The 14508-nt window shown below is 49.1% G+C and overlaps 1 protein-coding gene and 1 long non-coding RNA gene across 3 annotated transcripts; one reads left to right on the forward strand and one right to left on the reverse strand.

The window, feature by feature from the left end:
* The first annotated feature begins 3462 nt into the window (after positions 1–3462).
* On the forward strand, positions 3463–12542 carry FEZF1 (FEZ family zinc finger 1). 2 transcript variants are annotated; one of them, XM_017671688.3, is made up of 5 exons: positions 3463–4009; positions 9515–10388; positions 10580–10714; positions 10958–11090; positions 11496–12542. In XM_017671688.3, the coding sequence occupies exons 2-5, from the start codon at positions 9588–9590 to the stop codon at positions 11864–11866; spliced, it is 1440 nt and encodes a 479-aa protein (XP_017527177.3). In that variant the 5' UTR covers positions 3463–4009; positions 9515–9587; the 3' UTR covers positions 11867–12542. The 2 variants fall into 2 exon arrangements, with proteins under 2 accessions (XP_017527177.3, XP_073094627.1); XM_073238526.1 differs by lacking the exon at positions 3463–4009 and adding an exon at positions 7960–8416.
* LOC140849866 (uncharacterized) lies at positions 4221–9078 on the reverse strand. Its single transcript, XR_012132155.1, has 3 exons — positions 8686–9078; positions 7790–7962; positions 4221–4543 (listed from the first exon to the last, which is right to left on the reverse strand). It is a non-coding gene; the product is annotated as an uncharacterized lncRNA (long non-coding RNA).
* Positions 12543–14508: the final 1966 nt, after the last annotated feature.

The following is a 14508-nucleotide window of genomic DNA, read 5'->3' on the forward strand; positions in this document are numbered from 1 at the left end:
TTAAAACGCACTTCAAAAGCTGCCGCATTGAAGAAGTTCATTCATTGTCATCCATTCAAACTGCCAGGTTTTTTGTTACATTGTGTGAATTCTAGGTGTGTCATTTCATACAATTAGGATAGTTTATCAGGAAGTTGATTAATTTTAGAAACGCATAACTGCTTCTAAAGAGAAGAAATCTGCTTTAATCAAACTGGGGTTTTTGAAAACCTTTTGTGAAAGGTTAATTTGTGAATCTACAGAAGAAAGTTTCCCCTGGGGAACTCAGGACTGACTGTGGGAGAGCAGGCCCTCAAGGATAAGGAAAGTTCTCAAGGTTGTGAAAAATTATTTAGCAAATGGGATTCTTTATGTGTATTTTAACACATCCATGTGTGTAACCGGAAATCAAATCATTGAGCAGAAAGCTGTATTTTTAAATACAGTTGTTTGGAAAATATTTTGGGAAAGTTTATAGCATCGCTTTTTAACAGAGTGATAATCTCTTTTCAATCTCAAGGCTTCCCAAGAATGAAGTGGGCTTTGATTTAGACCCATTTTTGCAGAAAAGCAATTCAAGGCAAGGGTAACTGCCACCATCCCTTCTGGTTAGCAAGGAGTCTACTAGCTCTGTGGCACACTCCACAAATAAGCAAGGAACACCCAGACTGGCACACCCCGGCTAGGAGGCCACAGCAAAATGGGAAACTGGCATCATTCATTCTAGCCCTCAAAATATCTGGGGCAAATTGGAGATAGGAGTACTTACAAAGAACTTTAGTAGGAGGAAAAATTGTTCTCAATTTCACTGGATAATTGAAGAATCCAACTTTAAAAGGATAATGAGAGTTGGAGAGGAAATGGGGATTGTAATGTACCCTTTAAGGGGCAGCAGTTGGGGGTCAGATGTGGGCAGAATTCACTGCATACTTGGGAAAGTGGATGTTTTCTCCTCTTAATTTCCTGCCTATAGGGTTCAGTTAAAAGCTCTAGAAATTAATTTAAAATAACTGCAAACTACTGATGGATTGAATGGCAAAGAATAAGGCCTACTTTGCATACGGATTTTGCAGGCAAAAGGCAAACAGGAATAACAGTAAGATGCAGAAGGCAAGGGGGGGAAGAGGGAGAAGGCTTTTCCAGTTTCCGATTTCCGGTGACCATCACCCCACCCTGAACCTAAACAACAAGAGGGGGACGACTCTATTGCTCACTCAAGGCTGGACTCAAGACACACTTGGTGCAGGCATAACTCCAAGACCGAAGGACACTGCAGCACTGCGGCCTTCGCGGCCAAAATAAGGGGACGCTGGAATTGCCCAGATCTTGCCGCTGGATTTCCCCTTACCCTGCGTTCCACAGGGAATCGTTAAGAAAATGCAGCAAGTAGGGCTCCAGAATTTGAATTTACTAGTGGTACCAAAATTCAAATTCCGGGCGGGAGCGGGGTGTGTGTGTGATGATTTCAGTAAGCAATGACAGCAATCACGTGTGTTTTGCAGCTGCCACTTTTCACTTTTTCATGTTACCTTTGAGTGGCCAGTTGGAGCCCGGTTGACAGCGGGGTCTCTCCTTGGGTAGTTGTGGCCTTCGCTTATCTAGGGAAATGATAAATTGGAATTTCCTATTAATGTTAAAGGGTAATGATTTTGCTTTTCAAATAAAACGTCTATGTCAGCCAAATAAAAGAGGAAGACATCCTTTGGAATGTGAGGGACCCCAATTATTATCAAGCTAGGCTCCTTTTGAACACAGCACATGCTCTTAATTCCTAAAACTCTTGCCGTTAGTAAGAAATTTATACCAGCGTCATTAAAGTCAGTTTTGCTTTCACTCCCTTTTTTCTCCCTCTGCTTCTCCTTTCAATAGTAGTGTGAAAGTTCAGTCATACTCCGTCAGGAGTAAAAAGCTCTGGAAATCAGCTAATGTGCCAACACCGGGAACATATCCAGGCCCATGGTGCGAAAATGGAATATCTGCTGTTGAATTATTATTTTTGTCCTTTAGGTTTACATCTATGCCCTTGTATTATGTAAATTTCTGAGAAGCTGTGAATCACAGGGTTAGGTAGAGGAGGGTGCCCCGCCCCCTTCCCTCCCATGCAGCGGGAACCGACCCTATTCAGTCTTTGAATGAGTCGCAGCCTTGTTTCTTCTTCCGGCTTTTTACGCAGACTTCCCTTCCCACCCTCGACCCCGTGGGCCAGCACGGTCGCAGGGCCGTCACCAGGGCCCCAGGCGCCGCGGCGGGCCGCGTTCGTGACTTCAGCCGACGGGCCCCTGGAGCACACCGCGGGCGGCAGGATGCTGTTCGCGCGCTGCCGGCGTCAGCACCGATGCAGGGCCCTTAAGGCTTGACGGTGTTTCCACTGTCTTCCTCTGAAACTAATGGGGAACTATGAGGGCAGACAAACTTCCAGTGAAATTCAAATAATTAAATGTAAGAGGAGGCAATGGGAAGAGACTAAGAAAAGTGACTTCCAAATAACCTCAAACTAAAAAGGCAATAATTCAACTTCACATGATAAAGTTTGTAAGATTCCTTAATGACATCATGCCTCTTCTTGGGGTTTTTCTCAGCGCGGATATTACAGCTCAACTCTTGAAACGTACCACGCCTTTAGGATCTGATCTGAGAGAGGCTTCAGCGAGGGAGGCAGGAGTACCGCAGAGAGCGCCCGCCTCACCAAGAAGAGGAGGCCGGTCAGTGGCTGAGCGTTTCCTGCCCTTCAGGGACAGCGAACAACGGCTGCGGGTGGCTTCCGGGGTCTTGTGCTGTGTGCATGGTCACCCCATCTTCTCTTTTAGGAGGGGAGGTCTTGACAGGAGCGTTCAGCAACCCGAATGGAAAGACAAATGGGAAGGTGGGGCCAAGAGAGGAGGGTGGAAGGAAACTTTTAAACTGGAGAATCTAGTTAGAAAATTCTGTCGTTTTCCCGGGGACCGTCAGGAGTCGTCCACCAATCCTTAAACACAGGCCAAATGGCTTCGAAGGGAGGATTACGGAGGTCGGGAGGTGGGAGCTGGTGGGACCCAAAAATACATTACATGACAATGGGCAAGAAAGGATTTTGGAAGAGAACTCAGAGGTGCCCCCTACCCCCGTTTAAAATTGACTTAAGAAAGTGTTTTCCGGGAAACTCAAAATGACAAGCAAAACTAATAAAAGGATGCTCTGGTTTCTCCTCGGGCGTGCCTCTGCTCCATGCCTATTTTGTTTCACCTGACATCTAAATTAAATGACCCTTCAGTTACACCCTGAGTCGTCAAAGGAAGTCTTGTTAGCAAATGTTCTGTTCAAAACTTTTCAAACACGAGATCTCCGCCATCTGTTACTTGGTCTTTAAACCCGATCCGGGACTCCCGCCCAAACTCACGGAAGACTCCTCCGCCCCCTCCCAGCTTGGGGTGGAGGGAGGGATCCGCGGGGATGCGGCGGGGAGAGAGAGGAGCGCCATCGCGTCCCAGAGGGACTGCGGGGCCAGTGGGACGGTGGCGTCCGCGATGCGGGGGGGTCAGAGGACCCGGGCGGCGACCGCGCGGCGCGGGAGGACCCCGCACCCGGGAGGCCTCTCCAGGGCCCGGAACCTGGCCTGCCGCGCACGGCTCGGCGGGCTGGCGGCCGGCCACGGAGGTGCGCCGCAGCTCCCAGCCCCCTCCTAGCGGCTCCGCCCGCCGCGCCCTGTCCCCCCAAGGCAGTCTCACCGAGCCCTGTCGCCCTCAGTCTTGCCACCGTCATTTTAATTGTTTGGGACTCGTGAGCAAGAACCATTAAGTGCAGAGCGCGGCCGGGGAGAGTCTGTCAGCTTCTCTGTTTCCACATCGGGCTTCTATTACCTGGCTCTGCTCCGGCAACCGAATCGTGAGGGAGTCGGGGCGCCTCGGCTCTTCCGCCAGCAGTGCGGCCGCAGTTTCCCTCGGAGGCCCGGGGACACGGGGCCGCCGCGGTGATGGACGCCCAGGCGGCCGAGGGTAGACAGTCCGCGTGGGACGCTCCCGGGCGGTAGCGACCGATGGCCGGGGTCCAGGAGGTAACTGGGTTTACAAACGGCTCTCAGAGATTTCTAGCTCAGGGATTTTCATTTACCTCTATTGCTACTCCATTCCTCTAAGATCCTTCTTTGCTCTGGTTATTCGAATTTCTATTATCAACTTTCATGGGAAAAAAGGATGGTTTGAAAGTAACATCAAAACTGCTCCAAACCTCGCGGGTAGTATCAAGGAAAGAGTCGCTGTGTTGAATATAGTTTTTATTTTGAGCACAAAAATGACTTTTAAAAATTATCCGGGGACTGCTGCAAAACGCTAATCAGTCAATTGCATAACCAGCTATCGGTGTGGGGCAAGAAAGGTTATTTGGGGTATCCTCTTCTAATTGTTCACTTTCCGGGTTTCAATAACACCGTTATAAATTGCAAGGAAAACTGCTGATTTTTGTTGCTTGAATTCTAGGCAGCTCCTCCTATAAGTTGAGAAATTGGTTTGCTTGTTTATAAACTTCTTTTTCCATCAAGTCCAGCCCTGAGTTGGAGCCTGGCAGTCTGGAGGGAGCACACCTCACAGGCCTGTGGGAATGGGTGAGAAAAATCCCAGCATTAGTGGAGGGGCAGAAACAAACCCAGGGCAGGTGATCCGTGTTTGTAATGCCTTGAGCTCATTAACAGCTTTCACCTTTGGGGCTCTTCCTTTACCTGTGCAAACTGATTTAGTACCAAAGTGCTGCTTTTAGAAGAATATTTTCAGTAGGTTTACTAAAATCTTAATATAAAGCAAACAGTAAAAACAAAAATCTAGAGACAACAAACCTTACTCTCTCACCTCCTCTCCCCCAGAAGAAAGGACGGCTATGTTTGTTAACTGACTCTTCCTATACTCCAAGCCTGTGATACTGCCCTTCACATGCTACACAAAAGTAGCAAGAATTCTTTATTTGCTACTAAACTAAAAGCACACTACTAACCTTAAATCTGAACTTGTCACCCATGTGTTTGTCAACAGTGCTACAAAGTTAGTCCCCACTGTGTATTCGTTAACTAATCGAGGGACTCAACAAGGCTCTTTCCCTGAACCTTGCATACCCTTTCTATTTGTGTCCTATTCCATCAGCCTGCCTCCATCACGTAGAAGAAATAACAAAAGACCAGAGATGAGACTGAGCAAAACAGTAGAAGAATTTTGGAATGTTTTCCCTCCTCTAGAAGAAAGATACATTGCCTTTGGTGCTATTTATTAAACAGGAAAAAGTGTTGAGTCTGTATGCCTGGGAAGGGGTGGGGTGGGCTCAGAATACTAATCTTCTTTTCCTTCTTTAGTTGTAGTAGCTAATAAGAAGCAAAGAGAAAGCAGATTTTCTTTTTTAATAAAAGGCAGGGTCATGGGTGTTGGAAAGGCCTGAAATACCCTAAAAATATGACCAGGGATGAACTAATGTAATTGGCAGAAGATCAAGTTATAATGCAAGTTTCCCAATTCATTTTTTACGTTTAAAAAATTCAACAGTATTTTTTGACTTAATAAGGAAAGAAAAGATGAAAGATGTTGAATTATTGGTAATTGATTGCTCTTTCATATTACCTTTTATTGTAGGTTGCAATAATATTGACAGGAAACTACATCTACTTCCAACAGGGGTGTAAATAAAAAGCCTGTGAAAATTATGCAAATTGTTGAGTAATGTAAAGAAAACAGTTTAGGAATCATTGAAATCAAAATTAGATTCCCTAGGAAAAATAGAGCTTTATTTTAAAAGAGTGGAACTTTTTTCTCATTTTATTAGAACATCTTAACTCAGAGTTTATTACTGGTCTGATATCAAGGACTATTCTACTTCCCTCAGAACATCTCAGGCAGAATAAACCCACACACTTAAAATTCACCTTCCACAAGGATTTAAAGTGGGGAGATAGGGCAAATAAATACTCTTTCTGTGGTTGGGAAGGGGAGGGAAACTTAATCATCAGCTCTGAAGAAAAGAAGGTGGGATTATAGGATTCCCCAAGAAAATCTAAAGAGAGTATAATCAAGTTTTTGTTTCACCATTAACAAAACAAACACTATTTCTTTGCATTCCTTTAATAAACACTTTAAATGTCGATTGAACAGTTCCAGAAGCTTCAAAATTTGACAACTATCCTTTGCTTTTATTTGGGGGATATTTTTTGTGTTTTGGTTTGGTGTTCTGTGGGGTTTTTTTGGTATTTTTTTTCAAATATGTTGGGAAAAACAAACCCCCAATATATTGGATAGATTTGACAGTAAGACGTAAACCCTTCTAAATACATTGTGCATTTTATTTAGGACAATCCTTATTTGACAGAGATTTTTTTTTTATTAACACATTTTAGGTTAGGTTTTGACTGGAAAATACTCATTCACAAATACTGGACTGTCAAGCCTTGGATTTATAAAGCACCTCTTCAGTCTTTAGGATTAGGAAGCTCAGGTTTGTATTTTAAAGGAAGAACATAATTGTTGCTTTGCCGTCTTCGTGTTGCTCAAATGACACTATACTTTCAAACACTTGTCAAAAAGGCGAACTCCGAAAAGACTACTGAAAAGCAAACTGTGGAAATATTAACTGTACAAAACACATAGGCCCCTTAGCCAATAATTTCCCTTTTCTTAGTTGAGTGTCCACCGAAGGTGAAATTTACTGATGTCAAATCAAGGCTCTTTTACCGTTAAAAGGAGGAGGAAGAGGGAGAGGAAAAAGAAGAGGGAGGGACACGCGATTAACGTAAAACAAACTGGTGGCATTCAGTCCAGAAGGCAGGTAATGCTCCGGAAGCGGGTGAGTTGTACAAAGTCATTAGAGCGTTCCAAAACTTTCCAGAGCCGGGCGGTTTCGTGCTTCTATGCTTTTTCCTTTAAACCCGACCCTAAATTGGAGGAGTGCAGCAGAAGGGGGATTCTTCGATGTTGGGAAGCGGCAGGTAGGAAAGGAAACTTGATACGCCCCAAAGGCAGCAATTAAAGTCTTAACCAAGGCCCATCTGTCGTGGGACGCCCCCCCTCCCCACCCCCTTCCCCAGGCAAAGCCGTCCAGCGCTCTTTGTCTGAGCAGGGGTGAAGAGGAGACAGATTCTGCGGCCCCAACAGCAAAAGGAAAGAAATTTCCAGCCCGGGCGAACCTTGGGTGACTGCGCCCGGGCCAAAAACTGCACCGAAGTACCGTCGCGGATGTGGCGCCTCTTCCCGGACTCGACCCCTGTGTTCTGCGCTCGCCTATTCCGCATTTCTCTACCTCTGCATCTGTCCTCCCAGCTCGGAGCCACTCAGAGACCTGCAACAAGGCACTTCCAGGCCTACTTGCTAAGACCGGTCGCATCCAGACCGTTCCCTCACCTGGCCCTTGGGCTGCCTTCAACTTCCAATAGGGCTCACGCCTCCTCCCCCATTTCTTTGGCAATTGGGTTTCCCCACTACCCATCCGGCTGCTCTGCTTCGCCCTTGGGCGTCGGGCGCGTTCCCAGCCCGGGTTCCATTCGTTTCCGCCTTCCCGGCTCGCCAGGCGCGGGGGCGGGGCAGACCCTCACGTAAAGCCAGAGTGAGTGACCGCTGGCAGTACTGGGCAATGGGGTGGAAGGACGGAATATTTTGAGGTCAGTTTCCTTCATTGGGGGCCCAAGTTCACATTTTGGGGTAGAACTGGTCAGGGGCTCAACAATTCCAGGGTTTCTAGTCCGCTTGCGTTCAGACTTCCACTGCAGACCCTTTTCAGGGCTCTTGCAGTAAGAGAACGCCCACACCCATTTGACCCGTTTGGCCCGGTATCTGTTACCCTTTCTACATGCACCCGCTTGGATACTCACCAGGTAGATGGCACCTTGGGCTGCAGGCCTCAGGGTGCTGAGCTAGCACCTCAGCAGTCTTCCTCCGCCTCACGCCGTGGGCTCGCAGCCTCCGCGTCCTCCCTGAGCAGCAGTTAGTGCACTCCAGGCCCTGGCACATCTGGCTCCTGGGCTAAGCTCCTCACGATCTCAGGCTTTCAAAGGGGAGCCAAGAAGAAGGTGCGCGTCACTGCTCGGGGCGCGCTCCGGGCCGCGCCCGCCTAGGTGGCGAGAACCCGTGCAGCCTGGGTCGCAGCCACTGGAGTCTTCCCAGAACACTTCTTACTCTCTACCGCTGCTCCCGGGGACTTTTGGTTGAGGCGTCACACCCAGAGGGCGCCTGGATTCGTGAAACATTTCAGGGGCCTGGTCTCCGCTCGCTCTCTGGGAGGCGGAAGCGGGGCTGTGGCCACGACTTGCGCGCGGGCAGGTGGCGGTGCTTGCAGCCCAGCGGTGCATACACACCGGGGCTGTCGCCTGCGCTGCTTTGAAGAGACATGTGGCTACCAGCTGTCGGGGGCATTGCGGGGGAGAATCGATAAGTTGTTTTCCTTCTCCGCTCAACATGCAGAATTCTCAATGCTCGGAGAGAGCTCTAGCTGAGCGCAGGTACTTAAAGAAATACTCTTTTTCCGGGCTCACAATGGAAACACATAAAAGCGCGCGCGCGCGCGTTTGTGTGTATCGGGGATGGGGTCCGGCCCTAGTCGAAGTTCCCTTTGGCGTGACAGGCACTTATTCCTTGCAACTTCTCAACTTTGTGGATTGAGTGCGTCTTTCCCAGGCTTATGTCGCAGCATCGCATTTACCAAACCACAAACACATAACAAGCCTCCCAAGGCCTTTAATTCTCAGGGGTGTTTGGGGAGGCCAGTTACCTGCTGCCGTCTTCCAATGGTCCATACTCGGTCCGGGCCGCGGAGACTCCGGGTTGCCGGGAACACTCGGTCCCGGGCCCTAGAGGAAGGAAAAGGGATGTGGAGGAGGCTCGACTCTGACTCGGGCGCAGCTCCGGCCGCCGAAACTATTGCAGGGAAACCTCGGATTTCGCTGCCGGAGGTTTCTGGCCGCAGCTTTCTGGAGCCGGGCGTTTGATACATATAGCCTGGCGTTTGCCCCTAAATTAGACTCCGTTTCCTTATTTAGCCTTTGCACAATGATTTTAGATGATGTCACTTAGAGCTAAACGAGAAAATTGATCTCAGAATTGCTAGCCCTCCAAAGCCGGTTAAGCAGATTGAGAATTTAAAAGACAGAGGAAAAAGCGAGGGGGTGGGGGTGGGGGCTGCTGTGGAGGGCAGCGAGGTGTGCGCGCGAGAGTGTGAGCAAAGGGGAGGGCGCGCCGCGCCGCGGTGAGCGCCCCCGCCTTTTCTGGGCGGGGGAATTTCACTCACCAATGAAAAGTAGTCACTGACTGCCGAGAAAAAAAAGTTTTCCTGTTGACTGTTGGAAGCGAATTGAGCAATTATCTAGTTTACCTTCTCCTCTTGGAAGTTAACGATTGGCGAGATCTTGGCTGCGTTATTGACACAACACTTTCTATTGATAGAAATAAGTAGTGATTGTCCCCGAGTCATTGGTGCGCCAAGAACTCTGCGATGGGCTGGCAGGAGTCCATTGGGCTGGGCAGACAGGTTCGGCTGGTGATGCTGGGAAGGAGGAGGAGGAGGCTGCTGGTGGTGATGGTGCCCGTCCCCTTCTCCGCAGGTCTGTGACAAGGAGGGAACAAGGCAACGAAGGAGCAGCCCGGCCCCGGCTGACGGACGCTGGCGACTCAGACATGGACAGTAACTGCCATAACTCGACTGCCAAAATGTTAGCGACTGCTCCGGCCCGGGGCAACATGATGAGCACCTCCAAACCCTTGGCTTTCTCCATCGAAAGAATCATGGCGCGCACCCCTGAGCCCAAGACGCTGCCGGTCCCGCACTTTCTGCAGGGAGCCGTGCCCAAAGGAGACCCCAAGCACTCTCTGCATCTCAACTCGTCGATCCCCTGCATGATCCCCTTCGTGCCTGTGGCGTACGACACGAGCTCCAAGGCCGGAGTGACTGGCTCGGAGCCGCGGAAGACAAGTCTGGAGGTCCCGGCTACGCCGACCGCGGCGCCCACCGCTCCCGCGTTCAACTGCAGCGACCTGCTCAACTGCGCGCTGAGTCTCAAGGGCGACCTGGCCCGCGACGCGCTGCCACTGCAGCAATACAAACTGGTAAGGCCGCGTGTGGTCAATCATTCATCCTTCCATGCCATGGGAGCCCTATGCTACCTGAATCGAGGTGATGGCCCGTGCCACCCGGCGGCCGGCGTTAACATCCACCCGGTGGCCTCCTACTTCCTCAGTTCCCCTTTGCACCCGCAGCCAAAAACGTATTTAGCCGAAAGGAATAAACTGGTGGTCCCGGCGATGGAGAAGTACCCCTCGGGAGTAGCTTTCAAAGACTTATCCCAGGCTCAGCTGCAGCATTACATGAAAGAGAGCGCCCAGCTTCTGTCCGAAAAAATCGCTTTTAAAACCTCTGACTTCAGCCGAGGCTCACCTAATACCAAGCCCAAAGTTTTCACTTGCGAAGTGTGTGGAAAGGCAAGTACGATGTATAACGGAGGTTTCCCTCCCGTCCTCTTCTTTCCTTTCTCCCCACCTCCTTTTTAATTTTATTTCGTTATGATTTGTACACACTTATTTTCAGGTTATCTTCTCCCTCCCCACCCTCTTCCCAGTTTGATTTCCATTCCTTGTCAGGCTAACCTCCTCTACATGTGCTTAACTTTAAGGTCTTTAATGCACACTATAACTTAACCCGTCACATGCCGGTGCATACAGGAGCCAGACCGTTCGTTTGCAAAGTGTGTGGAAAGGGCTTCCGGCAAGCTAGCACCCTGTGCAGGCACAAGATCATTCACACCCAGGTGTGTTCGTCTGTCTCAATTTCCCTGGTTTACTTCGGATCGGTTTGTAGAGAAAACGATGATACTCTTTAGCATAAGATTTGTTAAAAATGTGCTAGTTGACTACCTAAAATGTCCTGTATTGTTTGCCTTTGTTTAGCATGAAAGTATGAGACAGCAATACTATGTTTTTGAGTTGGCATCACTCAATCCACCTGATAACAAAATACCTTAACTTCTTTGCTTTTCTTACCTTCCACTTAGGAAAAACCTCACAAATGTACCCAGTGTGGCAAAGCGTTTAATAGAAGTTCCACTTTAAACACCCATACCCGAATACACGCAGGCTACAAACCGTTTGTGTGTGAATTCTGTGGCAAAGGATTTCATCAAAAAGGTATCTCCATAGTCTTCTAGCCTTAATCTTTTCGGGATGTTTTAGAAAACGATTTTCCAAATGAAGCTAGTTACAGGTGCATGTCATTGAGCCTACTACCTGCAGGTCTGATTAGCATTAGAGAAAGGCATGGTTCATACACCTAGGGGCTAGTTCCTCTCAACTGCTTGTTCTCACTTTATAGAATTGGATTGATTGACATGTTTTTAAATGTGGAGGGAACAACCTCATTTTTGTTACAAAAAATGAACGTGGGGAGAGAAGTGCAGTCACAGAGCCCAGCCCTGCCCCTGCTGTCCCAGTTGTGGTAGCTCTTCCTCTTGCCTCGTTGTCCTTCCACCCGTCCACTCCTCCCTTTTTGAGCTCTCTTTTCAGATCCAAGTCCCTGTCATTTGTCTGTTGCAGGAAATTACAAAAACCACAAGTTGACCCACAGCGGGGAGAAACAGTTCAAGTGCAATATCTGCAACAAGGCTTTCCACCAGGTGTACAACCTCACCTTCCACATGCACACCCACAACGACAAGAAGCCCTTCACCTGCCCCACGTGCGGCAAGGGCTTCTGCAGGAACTTTGACCTCAAGAAGCACGTTCGCAAGCTGCACGACAGCAGCCTTGGGCTTACCCGTACGTCTGCTGGGGAGCCGGGTGCCGACCCACCGCCCGCTCTCCAGCAGATGCCGCCTGCGACGCTGCCTCAGCTGCCGCCGCCGCTGCCGCCGCCACTGCCGCCCCCGGGGCCTCTGCAGCCTGGGCTCCACCCGGGCCACCAATGATCAAGGCCAAAGTCCCTTCTCAGCCCCAGCCGGGGTCCCCACTACTGAGGCAGCGGCGGAATACAGCTGGGCCTGCCGATCAGACTCGTCTGCAGAACCCGGAGGGCATGCTGGGCCCCACACGTTAGCGCCGACCAGAAGCCTCGGCATTCCCCGGCCTTTCGCCCCTTGCATGCACCTGCTAAATGGTTTTGTGTATTATATTCTATATAGGCACTAACAATTATGAGAAAATTTTGGGGTTTTGTTTTCTGATTTAAAAAAAAACTTGGACAGAACTTCACATCTCGGGTGGAGAGATGGTGTTTGTTTTGTTTTGTTTTTTAAAACAAATTTCTGCTGTATTTATTGAGATCTGTATTACCCTACCCGAGAATGCTGCACCATTTTAATTTTATTATTGTATATATTTCCATTGTGTTGATTCTTTGGTCTCAAGATGCCTGCCAATTGTTTATTATCATTTCCTTTCCCTGAGGTAACAAAACACTGTGTGTGTATGTTATATATACACACATAGATGTGTGTGCCTGTAAAGGCACATTCCACATTCGTGAGCACACAGGCGCCCATCCACATTAGATAACGGTGGTTCATTATGGATTATTTTAATTTTGGTTTTGATTCTTGCACGTGAAAATCGATTGTTGGAAATAAATACCTGGAACATGCTTATTTAATCAACAAACTTCAGGGCTCCGTTCGTATTATTCAGCCAGCAATCACTGATTCCAGCCCCCTCATCCTTCCTTCTTTTTAAAAAGTTCAACCCTGGATTAATATCACCTAAGGTTTCACCTGAAAAATTCACTAAGAGCAAAATACAGTTCTCTCTAAATAGTTATAACTTTCGTAAAGTAATGACATTTGATGAAAATTCAGAGACAGACAATGTGGACTTTTCTAACAAAAGCATGTCTTTGTCCTGGGCCATCTGATATATTTGTGGTGCTCAGTCAAATGGGAACAACATATGTAGGAAAGGTGTGAAATGTACATCCCTTCCCCTCACATCACACTAATACCATGTACACCTGTATCGTGTGCACACTGAAAGCACATTCCGACTTTTACACAGCTGGCAAGGGGAGCCTCTGTTTTTATGCGTGTATATATGTTTATAGATGAATATACTTCCACTCAAGGAGGAAACATGGATAAAAACCAAAGTGTGGCGGGTGCCAGGTCCTTGAAATGCTTCAAGTGTTAATCAGCAGCTCTGCTGTAAGCTCGGGCTCTGGTGTTTTCTAACTGCAAGTCTCTCCTGTTTTCTTGCCAAAACAGTGAAACAACTGCTAAAGACTTTAATTAAGAGGGGTAATTAGTTCAGATTTATCAAAGCCGGGTTGTTATACTATTAGCTGCTCAGTAGAAGCTGCCAGACAAGCCCAGGGCCCAGCACAGCCATCCTGCTGCAGCGGGGCCATATCAGAGGAGAGAGGCTGGGGACAGTGGGCCACAGGGGTCCCCACCTGGCCACCGCGGGCCCTGCAGCCCCGCCAGTCTCGTGGGTGCGTCCTTGCCCCTCCCTCGGCCTCGCGCTCGCGCCAGGCCCCGCTGCCGCCGGGAATCCACCGCGGATCCACAGGATTTCCTTCCCGCGCTGGGGCAGTGCGGCCTCCCGGCTCCTGGAGCTCCCCGACGGTTGCTAGAGAGGCGCGGGGAACGAGTTTAAATTTGAGGGCCCGCCTCACTTCTGCACGTCTGACGGCGCTCAAGGAAATGCGGCGTCGGGCAGCGACAGGAGGGACAGAGGACGGAGATGGGCAGGGGACACCGCGCGGACCCAGCGGCGATTTCCTTAGCAACCAGAGCCAACCCTTGTTTCAAGGCAAGGAATGACTGTTCCTGGCGCGGCGCCGAGAACCGAGGACCCGAGGGGCTTCCAGGCGGCCCAAGAGGCACAGAGGTGACAGCCCCTGTGGGGTGACCGTGGCGAGTGGGTGGGCGGGCCCTGCGGGACATCCAAGACAAGTCCCACCGGGGCCAGGGACCCATTTGGGGTGGGGGAGCCCGAGACCCCCGCCCTGCGCCACCCCATGTGCCTCCGGCGCTGGGGCTTTTAAGTTCCAGCCCTGCAACTCTTGAATCCCCACGTTCTCTCTTCCTGACCTCCCCATCCTCCGCTCCCCTCCGCCCCCTGCCTCCTCCCCCACTCCCGCACCTTATCCTTTGCTGAGATCAGATCCATGTTAGATTTATCTTCGGAAAGACATGGAGAGTTTAGAGATTCCATACTTGGATGAATTCTGAATCTTCGTGCTGGCAGAAGTGCCATCTCTCCCTGAATATATCGCAGCCACAAGAAAAATCTTGTCCCGCGGCTGCGCACGCCACAGAAAGTCTCGGGAAATGTCTCCTAGTTTAGGGGTAACTACCATTCCAAGGTGGCTTAGTCAGACCTTAAAAGCATTTGTTGTCTGTGAGTGATCAGAATGAGGTCAGGGGTCATTATAAAGGTCAGAAAATGGCCTTTGCTTCTTGAATTTACTCTCAATAAGTATTCAAACTTACTCTCAAAACCCCAGAATGTAATTGTTCCAGATTTCAAAATGACACGATTTTACCGGTAGAAAACAAAATGGACATCATAAGAACAATTACTAAGCCATAAAATACTTCCAGTTAAGAAGTACTCATGT

The sequence above is a fragment of the Manis javanica genome, chromosome 6 (assembly GCF_040802235.1).
Source record: "Manis javanica isolate MJ-LG chromosome 6, MJ_LKY, whole genome shotgun sequence".
In the NCBI taxonomy this organism is placed as follows: domain Eukaryota; kingdom Metazoa; phylum Chordata; class Mammalia; order Pholidota; family Manidae; genus Manis; species Manis javanica.